This window comes from Mobula birostris, chromosome 26 (genome assembly GCF_030028105.1).
Source record: "Mobula birostris isolate sMobBir1 chromosome 26, sMobBir1.hap1, whole genome shotgun sequence".
Classification (NCBI taxonomy): domain Eukaryota; kingdom Metazoa; phylum Chordata; class Chondrichthyes; order Myliobatiformes; family Myliobatidae; genus Mobula; species Mobula birostris.
The window spans coordinates 34690170-34704903 of record NC_092395.1 but is presented as its reverse complement, the minus strand read 5'-3'; the positions used below and the strand labels follow the sequence as shown (position 1 = coordinate 34704903).

At 38.9% G+C, this 14734-nt stretch overlaps 1 protein-coding gene across 1 annotated transcript in view; it reads right to left on the bottom strand.

The window, feature by feature from the left end:
• Positions 1-14734, bottom strand: part of LOC140188176 (protein-lysine 6-oxidase-like) — a 29770-nt gene that overhangs the window by 5210 nt on the left and 9826 nt on the right. The window contains exons 3-6 of the mRNA XM_072244183.1: positions 11178-11315; positions 8905-9061; positions 4604-4699; positions 832-947 (exon numbers count right to left, since the gene is read on the bottom strand). Of these exons, the coding sequence (XP_072100284.1) occupies positions 832-947; positions 4604-4699; positions 8905-9061; positions 11178-11315 (507 nt within the window). The remainder of the gene's footprint in view (positions 1-831; positions 948-4603; positions 4700-8904; positions 9062-11177; positions 11316-14734) is intronic.

Below are 14734 nucleotides of genomic sequence, written 5' to 3'. Positions count from 1 at the left end.
TTACCAAATCGAAGTACTTTACATTATTGGTTGTTCTATGGAAAATCTAAGCCCTCTTTTCATGGACATCTTTTATTTTTACTGGATTAAGGATTGATGTTCCTTCTGATCAAGTTTGTAGTTTTGTTTTATACATTGCAAATCAAGAAGAAAGGGAACATGACTGGATCCCAGCTCAGATAGCATCCCATAGCCTTAAAAACATAGGCACAGGGCAAAGGATGCTGAGGTTGGCCTTAATCCACAATTAAATATGATTCCCTAAGAAAATATTATCAGGGAGATGATGGGCTCAATTTTGAATTCAGGGTTAAAGTAGAACACAATTAAGAGCAGCCAGACCTTGGACAAAACAACATGAAATTCCTGGAACATTACAGGGGAAAAGGGGTGGGTTTAAATAAATTGTCAAAATGATGGAAGATTATATATCAAGGATATTATCTCTGGCCAGTGAATTAGTCGTAGGAAGACAAAGACTTAGCAGTTATACAGGAAAATGACATTATTTCACTCAACGATTATTAGGTTATATAATTTATTTTCCCAAACTGTCATTAGAACCATGCCAATTAAAATAATTAAAAAGTAATTGGAAAGTAGAAAGTAAAGAGAATTGGAAAATTACGTTAAAATTTCCATTGAAATTAGTGATACTGTACAAACACAATAGGACAATTTATTTACCACTGTCCTGAATTTTACGTGGTTACACTAGTGTTCCCCAAAATGGATCAAATATTTTAAGTGAAAGTTCCATCTGTCATCTGTTAGGCCTTGACATTCAGAGTACAAAACCTTTCACATGCAATTTAACAAACCACTACAAACCTTGTAATTCTGCAATTTCTGGCTGACACATAGCTCCCAGTATAAAGTATATCACATCTAACCACGTTGTTGGTTACATCTGACTCTGGTACCAAGAATCCTGGATTTACTGAAACCTACAAAAGAAATAATGGAAATTATTCAACTGAAATAATTCAACAAAAATATAAGTATGGAACATTCAGCCCCAATTGATTAATTGCTGAATATACTAGCATAACACTAATTGGAAAAATCCCAAGTCAAATTAATTAATTTCAGCTTTGTTTAATATGCGGTGTTGTACACGGAACAAGCACATTCATTCAATAAAGATGCTGTACAGGGAACAGGCATATTCATTAAAAGGTAGCCAAAGCTTCCTCGATGAACTCACCATTTCAATGGTGAACATTATGAGCAATGCTTAAACTTAAGTCAATTTTAATTTGAACAACTGGGCAAATTGGTAATCTGCCAAACAAATAGAAAGAATATTTGGATGAGTTTCTAAACAGAGACCCATCAAATCTCATGGTTAAAATCAACCCTTTGTGTGTGGATCATGAAGTATCTTGTACAAATGTTGGCTAACACCCTTGGAACCCAAGTCTCAACAAAACTTAGCCAACAAGAAAGTGCACCTAACAAAAATCAAATACCCTTGCACCAAAGCAAATCCATGCCTACGAAAGTAGAGAGTAGAACACAGTACTTATGAGAAAAAATGAGGAGGCTTCAAAGCAGAATAAAAATATCAAGATTATTGGTGATTCAACTATTTTTGTCATGTTTCTACAAACAGAGACACATATTTCATGTACTCGTTCTCTCTCTCTAGGAGTCAGGATGACAGAGTAAATTTAAGAAGTAGAATGACAACATGGAATTAGATTTCCAATGCTGCAGAGCCCAGGTCTTAGAATCTGGATGAAGCATGAATTAGGTAAAGATATCAATACAATGCATTGTAGATCCTCAGAACTTCATTGTGGCAGTGAGCTATGGGCACCACCTGTAGCTACAAATTTATTGTTGGTTGAAGGGAAGCACCAGCAGAAGAGTTCATCAATGCAGCTGTGAGGAGCACTGCCGTATCTGATGGTTTTGATATTGGTTTATTATTGTCACATGTACCAAGATAGTGGATACTGTACATACAGATCAAATCATTACACAGTGTATTAAACTAGAACCAGGTAAAACAATAACAGAAAGCAGAATAAAATGTAAAAAGCTACCGAAAAAGTGCAGTAGAGGTAAACAACAATGGGCAAGATCATAACAAGGGAGATTGTGAGGTCGAGTCCATCTTATTGTATAAGAAGTCCATTCAAGAGCCTGATAACAGTGGGATAGAATTGCCTTTGAACCTGGTAGCATCTGCTTTCAGGCTTTTGTCTATTACTCCCAATGGGAAAGGAGAGAAGAAAAAATGTCTGGGCGGGACATTTATGACATTCTTTAGTAAGGGATATGAGCAACCTCTAAATAGCCACTTTAGAATCACAGCTTTCACAGAATAAGCTGCAGTCTTTCACAGACCATCTTGGCAAGAGCATTAGGACGAACATTTCCATTCACAATGGCTTTAATGCCAATTTTTAGATAAGCATTATAAGAACATCAGAAATAGTTGCAGGAAAAGCCGTTTGGTTCCTCATAAACTCTTCTGCCATTCAGTAAGGTCATGGCTGATTTTCTTCCTCAGTGCCACTTGCCTGCACAACCCCATACCCCTTGATTCTCTTAATATCCAAAATTCTATTGACTTTAGTCTTGAATATATACCCTGCATGCCTAATAGAGCAGTCCAGATGTGGCAGCATAGAAATGACAGCACTGCACACAAATCCACCGGATTCAATGGTAAGCATTCTCTTTATGAATATAAATCAGGTGCAGGGCCATCTAGGCCTAGGACTGAATAGATATCATCTTATTCTATGCTGAGCTTCAAAGCTTATTGAAGGCCTGCTATTCCTTTGTTGATGTTAGCTAGGTCAGCAAAAGGGAGTAGGCAGAAATCAAGAAATATTTATACAAAGATAAACATGAGCCAAGGTTCTCACTTCTGATGACTGTCCAATGACTGCAGCTGCAATTATACGTGGATGCGATGTGAGGACAGAATTAGTCTCAAATGGAATTTTATTAGGGAGAAATAACCTGCCAATGTTCACTAGCTGGGCTCACTTTTGATGAACTAACACTTGGGCATGGGGTTGAATGAAAGCCAACATCTGATTTAGAATCCAAACTTTCCAGAGAGTAAAGGAAACTGAAGTAATTTAAAAACAAGGAATTGGCATGCTTTCATCGTCTTGTTAAATTCTTTTTGAATAGGCAGAAATGTGGACAATCAACGTGAAATTCCTCACACCATATGTTCAGGACACAACATCAGCTTGCTAATGCCAATCAAAAGTCTACAGTAAGTTTAACAGGAATTTTCCCTACTTTCTACATAACTTGCAGTCCTGGAATGGTATATGATTCCATCTGCGCAGTTACCATCCCAAAGAAAATGAATTAGTCAAGATTGTAGGAAATGCTACAAATAGATATGGAGCAACAAGGGGTGGCAAAGGGAGACTAAATTAGCCAATGTGCCATCGCCTCTGTCCTCCTAAATCAGAATTTGTTATAGTCCAAAGAAAAAAACACTTCTCTAAATCAAAAAAAATCCCCCCCAATACAGACGCATCTCCAACTCAAACTTCCCATCGTTCAAACCAAAGTTAATGACAAGACTATAATTATTTTTTGAGTTTCCTTTTCCAGTTACCAGAACATGCTGTCAGACAGAACAGATTATATATAAAGAATAAATTCACATAAAATGAAATTCAGTAAAATCCATCTTAATTATTAGATGGCTAATCTGTTCATGAAAATTCCTTTCTCCTTGCCCTGACCAATTTTATTTGTTCTAGCTAATAGACCGAAACAAAAACATATACTATATATTAATAATATATTCTAAAGCAGCGTTAAACTTTTATTTAAATTTACTCTGAATTATTGAAACAGAAATAAAGCATAATTTTACAGTCTTTAACATTAAAAAAGCAGGAAAAAAGTAATAGCGTTGAATTATTACAAAGCTCTCCAATGTTACCTTTCATCTCCCTCTTCATCTTATTTACTGCACTTACTGATGTTACTCTCTTTCTCTACCGCTAAAATAACTTCTCTAAATCTGACTTTTTGGACTTGATACATTTTTCTTAATTTTTGTATTTTCCACCTGAGTAAAAGTTAATGAAAGAATGAATCTGTTCATTGTTAATTAAGTTACCCAATTTAACCAACTTGTGTATTAAATTACGATTTTTGAGAAACCAAGTTTGTAAAAATGAAATTAAAAACAGTAAATTATAATTAATAGCCTTAAGCATGGATTTTGAAAGATGAGAACTTCTAGGAATGACAAAAGACTGAAAGGAAAGTTGTTGAACCATTTTGAGATCCTGGCACTGAACTTGTTACAAATGGTCCAACAAGTCTAGACTTGAACATACTGAAAATGTGGAAAAGAAGCATGGTTTAGGACAAGGAAACCGGAGCTTTGCATGAGCGTGGGGAGATGTTCAGTCCCACTGACTGTAATTGGATAGATGAAATAAAGAGAGAGGCATAAGATTCTTAAGGAGCAGAAAAGAATGCAAGAGATGCAGAATGAGAATTGGCAGCTGGATTAAGCGCATGATCTGTTACAGATATATTTGTGCTTCTAATCTGTTTTAATGATACTGTCATAGTGATAGAGCCAATTACATGGTTTCATTACCTTCAGTATGTAGTTGCCAGGAGCAACATCTGTAATGTCAATCCACTGACAATCAATATCCGCGTTGTATGTGTCATAACACCCAGGACCTAATCCCTATTAGAAAATATGAACATTTAATCAATGAGTCACGAATAAAGCTCTGGAATTGTATTCACGTTAGTTTTCTTTAAGAAATCATGGCCAAAAGCCTTAGCGCTCAACTTCATCTCTAGCAATTAGTGGTTAGAGGTTTGAGGAGTATGTGGATAAAGAAGGATTTACAAGGATGTTGGAGGGTGTACCTTATGAGAATAAGTTGAGTGTACTTGGCCCTTTCTCCTTGGAGTGACGGAGGATGAGAGTTGACCTGACAGAGGTGTATAAGACGACGAGGGGCATTGACTGTGTGGCTAGCCAGAGGCTTTTTCCCAGGGATGAAATGGCTAACATGAGGGGGCATAGTTTTAAGGTGCTTGGAAATAGGTACCGAGGGGATGTCAGGGATAAGGTTTTCACAGAGAGTGGTGGGTGCATGGAATGCAGTGCTGGCAGCAGTGGTGGAAGCGGATACAATAGGGTCTTTTACGAGCCTCTTAGATAGGTACATGGAGCTTAGAAAAATAGAGGGCTATGCACTAGGGAAATTCTAGGCAGCCTCTAGAGTAGGTTACATGGTCAGCACAATATTGTGGGCCGACGGGCCTATAATGTGCTCTAAATTTCTATGTCCTATGTTCTAAGAAAGGAGGGAAACCAGACAGCCTGGGCTCCCATGTTCCTGATTACTGTATTATCCAACATGGTTCCCATTTTGAAACTATATGGGTCTGCATCTATATGCAAACAATGGGGTTGAGAGGGAAAATAAATCAGCCATGATTGAATGGCAGAGCAGACTCAATGGGCCAAATGGCCTCAATCTGATTGTATGTCTTATGTTCTTATATTTTGGGTGAGAATTGAATCAGGTTTGACCTTAATTGCTTCCAAAGTCCACCAATTGTTTCCAAAGCCCAAGTTTATTCATGAAGGATGGCCAAATGATGAAATAGTATTAACCTTTCAACAGTATCGCACATCAAACAGCAACTTCAAGAAATGTGAACTGAAGCAGTTGATTGAGTGAGTGGTAAGGGATTCAGAGAACACTGAATGAGATCATAAATTTATTTACAGGATTATTAGTGAAAAGAGGCTGTCATCCGGGTGCAGGTTAGGAAAGCTTCACTTGGCGCCTGTGACCCATACTTGGAAAATTAGTGAAGGTTTCTAATTACCTTCCACATAGCACCAACTTAACCCCTTCTTCACAACAATGTCTCCAACAAGAAAAATACCAGCAATCCAAAAACAATTGATGTAATTCTACAGTGGATAATTATACATAGAGACACAGCTTATTCCGAATGAAGCTGCAGTATGCCTAATATTCCACATTTTCCCATTAAACTGCAAGGATTTTCCATTATAAGCACAGAATAATATGGCCGAGGAGGACTTCTTTTTGTGTGTGAGCAGGAGATTTTAGAAATAAACTGCATTCCCTGCCTCTTTAATCTAAGATCTTTTTCCCCCAATAATATATCCAATTCCCTTTTGAAAGTTATTGTACAACCTGCTTCTATCAGCAGTACACGCAGTGCTTTCTGGATCACTACATAACCTCCTCATCTGCCCTCTGTTCATTTGTCAATGATTTTATTCTTGTAAAGGAGCTGAATGCCACTGTAGATATAAATAAATTTTCTTTGTTACTTAAATCTAATTGGTAAATTGTTTTATCTAGTTTTTATGGTAACATAATGACTGTATTCTGAGTAAGAGGATCTGCACTTTGTCCTCATTGCTCCATCAGTGGACTGGCCATCATTCAAGTGGTCCATAAAGGCTAAGGCAAAGAAAGTGGGGAAAGTGATGCCATTAGGTAACAAGATGTTATTATCACTTCACAAACAAGAGAAAATCTGCAGATGCTGGAAGTCCAAGCAACACACACAAGATGCTGAAGGAACTCAGCAGGCCAGGCTGCATCTATGGAAAAGAGTACAGTCGACGTTTCAGGCTAAGACCCTTCAGCAGGACTGGAGAAAAAAAGATGAAGAGTCAGTGTAAAAGGTGGGGGAGGGGAGGAAGAAACACAAGGTGATAGGAGAAAATGGGGGGGGAAGGGTGAAGAAAAGAGCTGGGAAGTTGGTTGGTGAAAAAGGTACAGGGTTGGAGAAGGGGGAAACTGATCGGAGAGGACAGAAGGCCATGGAAGAAAGAAAAGGGGGAGGAGCACCAGAGGGAGGTGATGGGCAGTTAAGATGAGAGAAGGAAATGGGAATGGGGAATGGTGAAAGTGGGGGTGGGGAATTACTGGGAGATTGAGAAATTGATGTTTATGCCATCAGGTTGGAAGCTACCCAGACGGAATATAAAGTGTTGCTCCTCCAACCTGAGTGTAACCTCATCGTGACAGTAGAGGAGGCCATGGACTGTCATGTTGGAATGGGAATGGGAAGTGGAATTAAAATGGGTGGCCACTGGGAGATCCTGTTTTGTCTGGCAGACAGAGCTTAGGTGCTGGGCAACCTGATCCACTTCTGACACCTCCCTCCCCTTTCTCGATATCCATGTCTCTATCTCTGGAGACAGCTTATCTGTTGATGTCAACTATAAACCCACGGACTCTCACAGCTACCTAGACTATACCTCCTCCTATCCTATTACTTGTAAAAATGCCATCACCTCCTATCAATTCCTCCATCTCTGCTGCACCTGCTCTCAGAATTAGGCTTTTCATTCCAGAACTAAGGAGATGTCCTCCTTCTTCAAAGAAAGGAGCTTCCCTTCCTCCACCATCAACACTGCCCTCAACCACATCTCTTCCATTTCGTGCACATCTACCCTCCCCCGATCTTCCTGCCAGCCCACCAGGGATAAGGTTCCTCTTGTCCTCACCTACCACCCTACCAGCCTTTGCGTCCAGCACACAATTCTCCATAACTTCCTACAATCCCAACAGGATACCACCATCAAGCACATCTTCCCCTCTCCCCCATTTTCTGCTTTCCACAGTGATCGCTCCCTATGTGACTCCTTTGTCCATTCATCCCTCCCCACTGATCTCCCTCCTGGCACTTACCCTTGCAAGCAGAACAAGTGCTACACCTGCCCCCACACCTCTTTCCTCCCTACTATTCTGGGCTCCAAACAGTCCTTCCAGGTGAGGCGACACTTCACCTGTGAGTCTGTTGGGGTCATCTACAGTATCCGGTGCTCCCAGTGTGGCCTCTTGCATATCGGTGAAACCGCTTCACTTAGCACCTAGGCTCCGTCTGCCAGAAAAAGCAGGATCTCCCAATGGCCACCCATTTTAATTCCACTTCCCATTCCCATTCCGACATGTTAGTCCATAGCTTCCTCTACTGTGGCGATGAGGCCACACTCAGATTGAAGGGGTAACATCTTATATTCCATCTGGGTAGCCTCCAAATTGATGGCATGAACATCAATTTCTTGAACTTCCGGTAATGCCCCCCCCCCCACTTCACCATTCCCGATTCCCATTTCCTCGCTCATCTGATCTCCTTACCTGCCCATCACCTCTCTCAGGTGCTCCTCCCCCTTTTCTTTCCTCTATGGCCTTCTATCCTCTCCTATTAGATTCCCCCTTCTACGACCCTGAAAGTGCACAAATCAACTTCCCAGCTCTTTACTTCACCCCCTCAATCACCTTGTGTTTCTTCCTCCCCTCCCCCCACCTTCTTACTCTGACTCCTCATCCTTTTTTTTCCAGTCCTGATGAAGGGTCTTGGCCTGAAACATCGACTGTACTGTTTTCCACATATGCACACTGGCCTGCTGAAATCCTCCAGCATTTTGTGTACGTTGCTTGTTATTACCACTTGTTATATTTTGTAACTTCAAAACATTGAACTAATTCAAAGGAAGACACGGGAGTATGAAATGTGAGTTGAATTTCGGGTTTACTTGAAGCAAGGTATGCACATATCACATGGTAGCATGATGATGTATACAATTCACATATTTATACATATAACCCCGTAATGATTATTTAAAAAAACAAGAATGCTTAATTAAACTATATATATTATAGTTTGATTAAACGCTATATATAGTTTGATTAAGCATTCTTGTGTATTAAGCATTAGTTACTCAAATATTATGAAATATTAATTACATAACACCACTTGCAGTACATAGAGTCTCAAAAAGCTAGAAGAAGATAATGGTTCTATAACCAGAAGTCTAATAAGTATCCGATTGTTGGAGTATCAACAAACTAAGTTACTAATGCTACTGCATCATTTTACCTGAGTATGGGCTGTACATGCATATCTCCTTTGAATGCCAGGGTCACACATCGTATCTTCTAGACAGAAGCTAGCTTTGTGTCCTTCAGCTACTTTTCTCTGTGAGTTCGCCTCTAGCAGGTCATAATGGCTAAACTGATCCATGCTGTGATAATGCCTGAAGTGAAAGAAATTCAATAACAAAAACTTGCCTTCGTGGGCCATCTTTAATATAGAAAACAACGTGAGCTGTTTACAGAAGGGTTAGAACAGTACAGGACAGTGATTTAAATAAAACAGAAAACAAAATGTTATACGGTTACAAAAGATATTAGAGCAGAAGCTTGCTCAAAGATGCATAAAATCCAAGGCCATGTGATGCATAATCTAGTAGAAGTTAGTAATAAAATGACAACTACATGCAGATATACAATAGGATGGTCAAATGGGATAATGGATGAAACACAAAGTAGGACTGACTTTGTAAAACATGAGTCATGAAGGAGCATACCACTCACTTGATTCTTGTTACAACTAACTACAGAACATTTGCTGTTACCATTAACCTCCTGTAGTTACAACTAACTACAGAATATTTGCTGATACCATTAACCTCCTGAGGAAAAAAAGGTGATTAATATATGCTGATTTTGTTCAAAGTGTGTAAAAGTTTAATACAATCTCAATCCCTCCTTAAACATTGTTCCAGGACAGAATGGACCAGCATCAGCACCTACCTGAATGTGTATTCCTAAACGTTCCTCAATCTTTGATCAGTCATTGTTCTATCAGTGACGATTCCTATCAATGACAGAGACATTTCCCTACAATTTTGTCACTAGATCATACCTAAAGTTCAAAATGACGGAATTCCATTAATATTTTAGCTAATGAAATGCTTTAGTAAAACACTTATTTAATTTAACTTAAAGTGTTTGCCCATCATTCACCATGCTAGCAATCTAGTGAAATTAGTGGTAATAGGATAGTAATGCCTGGCCATTACATTTTGAAGCAGACGTAACCATATTTCTGTGCACTTCGAGAATCACAAAATTGAAATCTCCTCAAAGCTTTGCATTTTTCAGAAATCTATGAGAAATCAGGCTTGTCATCTCTCCAGTAGTACCTTGGCTTTGCTGTTCATGTGAATACTAATGCTTTTTCTCAGAGCTCAATGTTTGCCTATTCATAACTCAAGAAAGATCATATTTTTTCTCAAATGTTTATATATGGGAATGCCAAAATTCTTGATTGAACACACAATGGAGTCTGCATGGCAACAACAGTATATTTGGTCCCAAGGAATAAATTTTGATTGACCCTAGGTGCACTACTTAACTGTAATCACCTGCAGTTACACAGTATTCCATTGTGGATACAGGAAGTAATAAAGAGAATGATCCAAGTGAACATAAGGCAGCTGGTTCTTAAGTAACATGTGGCTCAACAAATATTGACTATCAAATTATCTCCCAACCCAGAATGTCCTGCTCTTCTGCCTATAGAAATACATGAGTAAATAATAAAATGGGAACATTTAGTGATTTCCACAGGAATTTGTGGAAAATATTGAAGTGAAAACTCCAGTAAAATATCACCAATAAGACATAATCAGAATTTTATGTGACCCCATAAAATCCAGCCCATGCAGGACAATTTTAGTGGCATCACTGACAGTACTGCTAAAATGTTCAGTTAGTGAAGACTATCTAAAATGAATCGCTCCATCAATTGAAAAAAATGTCAGCCAGATGTTTTACCATACTATAGAAGTATGAGGTCTTCCTGAAAAGAACAAGTGGCCACATTGTCGAGTGGGATGAAATCCTTATCCGAAGCAGCAGGAGTATTTATGTTTGTAACCAGGACCAGTGAGCACCATTGTTCTGCAAGTTTGTTGCTGAGCATCTGCTGTTAGTCTATCTGACTGTGGGATTATAGGGAAGCTAGAACCTCATTCTATTCTTTCTCTGTCCTCTCCTGTTCATGGAAGTGTGAAAAGAGAGACTCCGATGTAGCAAAGCACCAACATTAGAAAATTAGAGATGGTTCTACTGATGCCACTCATCTTTTCATAATGCATAATTTTGCATAATTTTTGACTGAATTGTATAAACAAAATCTTGTTTGGTAACAACTCTTAATAAAATAGTGCAATAGTAATGGTGGCCCAAAGGATTCAATTTTACCACAAGCCCAATCATCAGTTGAAAAGGCTAAGATCGTCATGTTTAGCTCACACAAGTGATTACTTCCCTGTGTAGGAAATAGCTCACATACAACATACTTACTGGTGACAACTGTGCCATTCCCAGGTATGGCGTGGCCTGTTGGGTAGGAAGTCAGCAGTTCCTTGATTCTTGACCCTTTGGGGGAACCTCAGAAGTACCCTAATGCTGAGGTCATTCACTCTGGGACTGTATGCAGACCTAAAGCAAAAAGACAGACATGCTTTAAGCTTAGAATTATTTCCAAAGAACAACTGTTATTTCAGTATGATAAATTTGAGCCAAGTATTTGAAAATCATCTTGTTCCCCAACATAATTATACATAGCTGAAAAGGCAATAGTTGTTTAAGAACAGAAAATGCAGCCAGATGCAAACATATCCAGATGTAGACATACAGAAAAAAAGCAAAGAAAGTTTATTGTGGTTTGAGGTCTTACCTTTGCTAATGAAAGTGGATTGTAAATTTAAGCATCAGCATTGAAAGACAAGATATTTCAATTCACTAATGAGAATCTCAACATCCATGTCAGAAATTAGCAAACATACCTGGTCTTAATGTACCGAGCAGTAACCCGATGAGTCAAATCACCTAGTTTGGAAGTTGTTGGGTGCTATTGGAATCTATGGACTGAAATTTATAGTGACCCCCACTGAGAGAAACTAAATTGGTGATTTAAAACTATTCCGGTGGTGAATTCATCAATAAATATTTGTGCTGAGGTACATAATTTAAGCCATATAAAACCAAAACATTTACACAGTGCCACTCATTGATGGCTGCACAAATTCCATATAGTGATCTGACTGATAAATTGTCATTATTAGGTAAGAGAAGATATAGTAAACTGGTTTATTATTTTCACTTTACAGAGGTACAGTGAAAAATTTTGTTTTGTTCACCATTACAGATCATTTCATCACATCTGTTACTGAAGTAGGAAAGGGAAAACAATGGCAGACTGCAGAATAAACTGTTACAGTTACAGAGAAAGTCATAGAGTCATAGAAAAGTACTGCACTGAAACAAGCCCTTCGGCCCATCTAGTCCATGTCAAGCCATTTAAACTATCTACTCCCATTGCCCTGCACTGGGACCATAGCCCTCCAAAGTGCAAGTGCAGAGAAACAACGAAGTACAAGAACATGAAGAAATAGATTGTGAGGACAGAAGTCCGTCCTATCATGCAAGGGGTCTGTTCAAAAGACATATAATGGTGCATAGAAGTTGTCCTTGAACCTGGTGCGTTCTTTCAGTAATAGGTATCGTCTGCCTAGTGGGAGGGGGAGGAGAGAGAAGGTCCAGATTAGGGGATATCTTTGATTATATTGGCTACTTTTTATTTTATTTATTTATTGAGATACAGCACGGAATAGGCCTTTCCAGCCCTTCGAGCCACGCGGCCCAGCATGAAGTGTAGATAGAGCCCATGGGGGGGGGAAGCTGGTCTATGTGATGTGCTGAGCTGTGTCTACACCTGCCCGCAGTTTCCTAAAGACTTGGGCAGAACAGTGGCCTGCGAAGCCAGATAGGGTGCTTAATATGGTGCATGTATAAAAATCGGTGCCAGTCAAGCAGGGATTTGTGGAATTTCTTTAGCCTTCTAAGGAAGTCAAAGTCAAATTCAAGTTTATTGTCATACACAACTACAGTACATGTATGCACAGATATAATGAAAAATTTACTTGCAGCAGTATCACAAGCACATAGAATCATAAAAGCAGCATTCTCAATAATATCTTAAATAATACACATTTTTATTTTTAAAAGAACACGAATAAAACAAAATATGAAGTCAATTTGTTAAACTGTCGTGATGAGTGTTTTGGCAGTTGGTCAGGTGCTTGCGTACTTTCTTGGCCTTGGTGTCTACGTGTTTGAACTAGTTCAGACTGCTACTAATGTTTACGCCCAGAAAATTGAAGGTCTCAACCACTTGACCTCAACACCATTGATGTAAGCAGGGGAAGGAAAGGTTTGGCCCTCTAAGGGTACTTCTAAGGTATTATATGTGAAGTAGCCCTTAGCCTGAGAAGATAGCTCCCAACAACCTCGACAACAATTTTACTCTGGTTTTGGCTCTAATAAGTGGCAGCAATATCTCACTTAACCTACAGTGCTGACTAAGCCACACATCTGACATCAGTCTTGTGAAGTAATGCACCTTATAAGTAGCAGAATGTAGACATGAATCATTGCAATGTGCATATAAAATACTTTAATCTAATTTTTAGTACTAGTATTAAAATGCTGAAACATTGCTAAAGAAATATCATGATCTGAAATGGTAACTTAGCATCTCTCTACAGAGCTGCCGGGAATTTCCAATGTTTTTACATGTTTTTAGAAATTTATGGAATGTTGTTCTGCTGCAAACCTATACTGCACAGGGCCTACCAGACTATGTAAAGGAAGTTTCAGTCTGCATCCTGTGCTTCACCTGATGTCCTTGGTGAGATGGAACAGAGAAGAATCCAACTCATACTGTACCTGACCTCAGAGTATTTGCTGCTAACACTAGGTGCATGGTCTGAGAAAATGATCCAAACCCTTACAAGTTTTACTGAAGTGAGCTTGCAAGCAAAAGCATTTATTTAAAGAAGCGCCTGACAGTTCTTTGAATAGGTACAGAATTAATTTGGTTGAGCTCAAAGCTTATATATTTTTCATGAACCATTCACATGTTACATTCAACTCAATGCCAGCAAGACCAAAGAATTGATTGTAGACTTTGGGAAGGGAAGTTGGCAGAACACACATCAATCCCTATTGAGGGGATCAGCAGTGGAAAGGGCAAACAGTTTCAAGTTCCTGAGTGTCAACATCCCAAAGGATCTATCCTGGCCCAATACATTGATACAATCATGATGAAAGCAGGCCAGTGGCTATACTTAATTAGGATTTTGAGGATATTTGTTATGTCACCAAAGACTCTAGCATATTTCTACAGTTGTACTGTGGAGAGCACTCTGACTGTTTGCGTCTTTGTCTGGCAGAACAATGCTGCCGGAAACCAACAAATTTCATGATTTATGTCAGTAACAATAAACCTGATTCTGAAAGAAAAATTCTTGTTAATGCAGCAATATCGAGTAATAGCCGTATTTACCTTCCCAATATTCAACCAAAACTGGCAGAAGTTGCAGTTTGGAATGGAATTTTGGCCAGAATATTTTTCAATTGAGATGTTAAGTTGAGTCCCTGTCTGGACTTCAGGTGGATATAAAGATCTCAATATATGGAAGAGGAAATTTGTCCTTTGCTGAGGTCAACATTACCACTGAGCTAACACCATAATTATCATAGCTTTCATTGTTTTTTTGTGGTTCCTTGCTGTGTGCAATTTAGTGACTACGTTTCCCAAATCACAACAGTTGATTGGCTTGGAAGTATTTTGAGGAAATCCAGAAAATATAAAAGGTGCCTCAGCAGGAATTTAAAACAGAGCTCAGCAGCTTCAAAACTGCCTCATCTCTTACCTCCCTATCAATATTGCTGACCTCTCGCACAATGAAGCTTGGTTCATTACATAGCAAAGAAGTGTAACTGTGATACAGGAAGAACTGGTAATTATGTTTCTCATGAGCAAACATTTTAGGAATGTAGTATACAAGGCACCA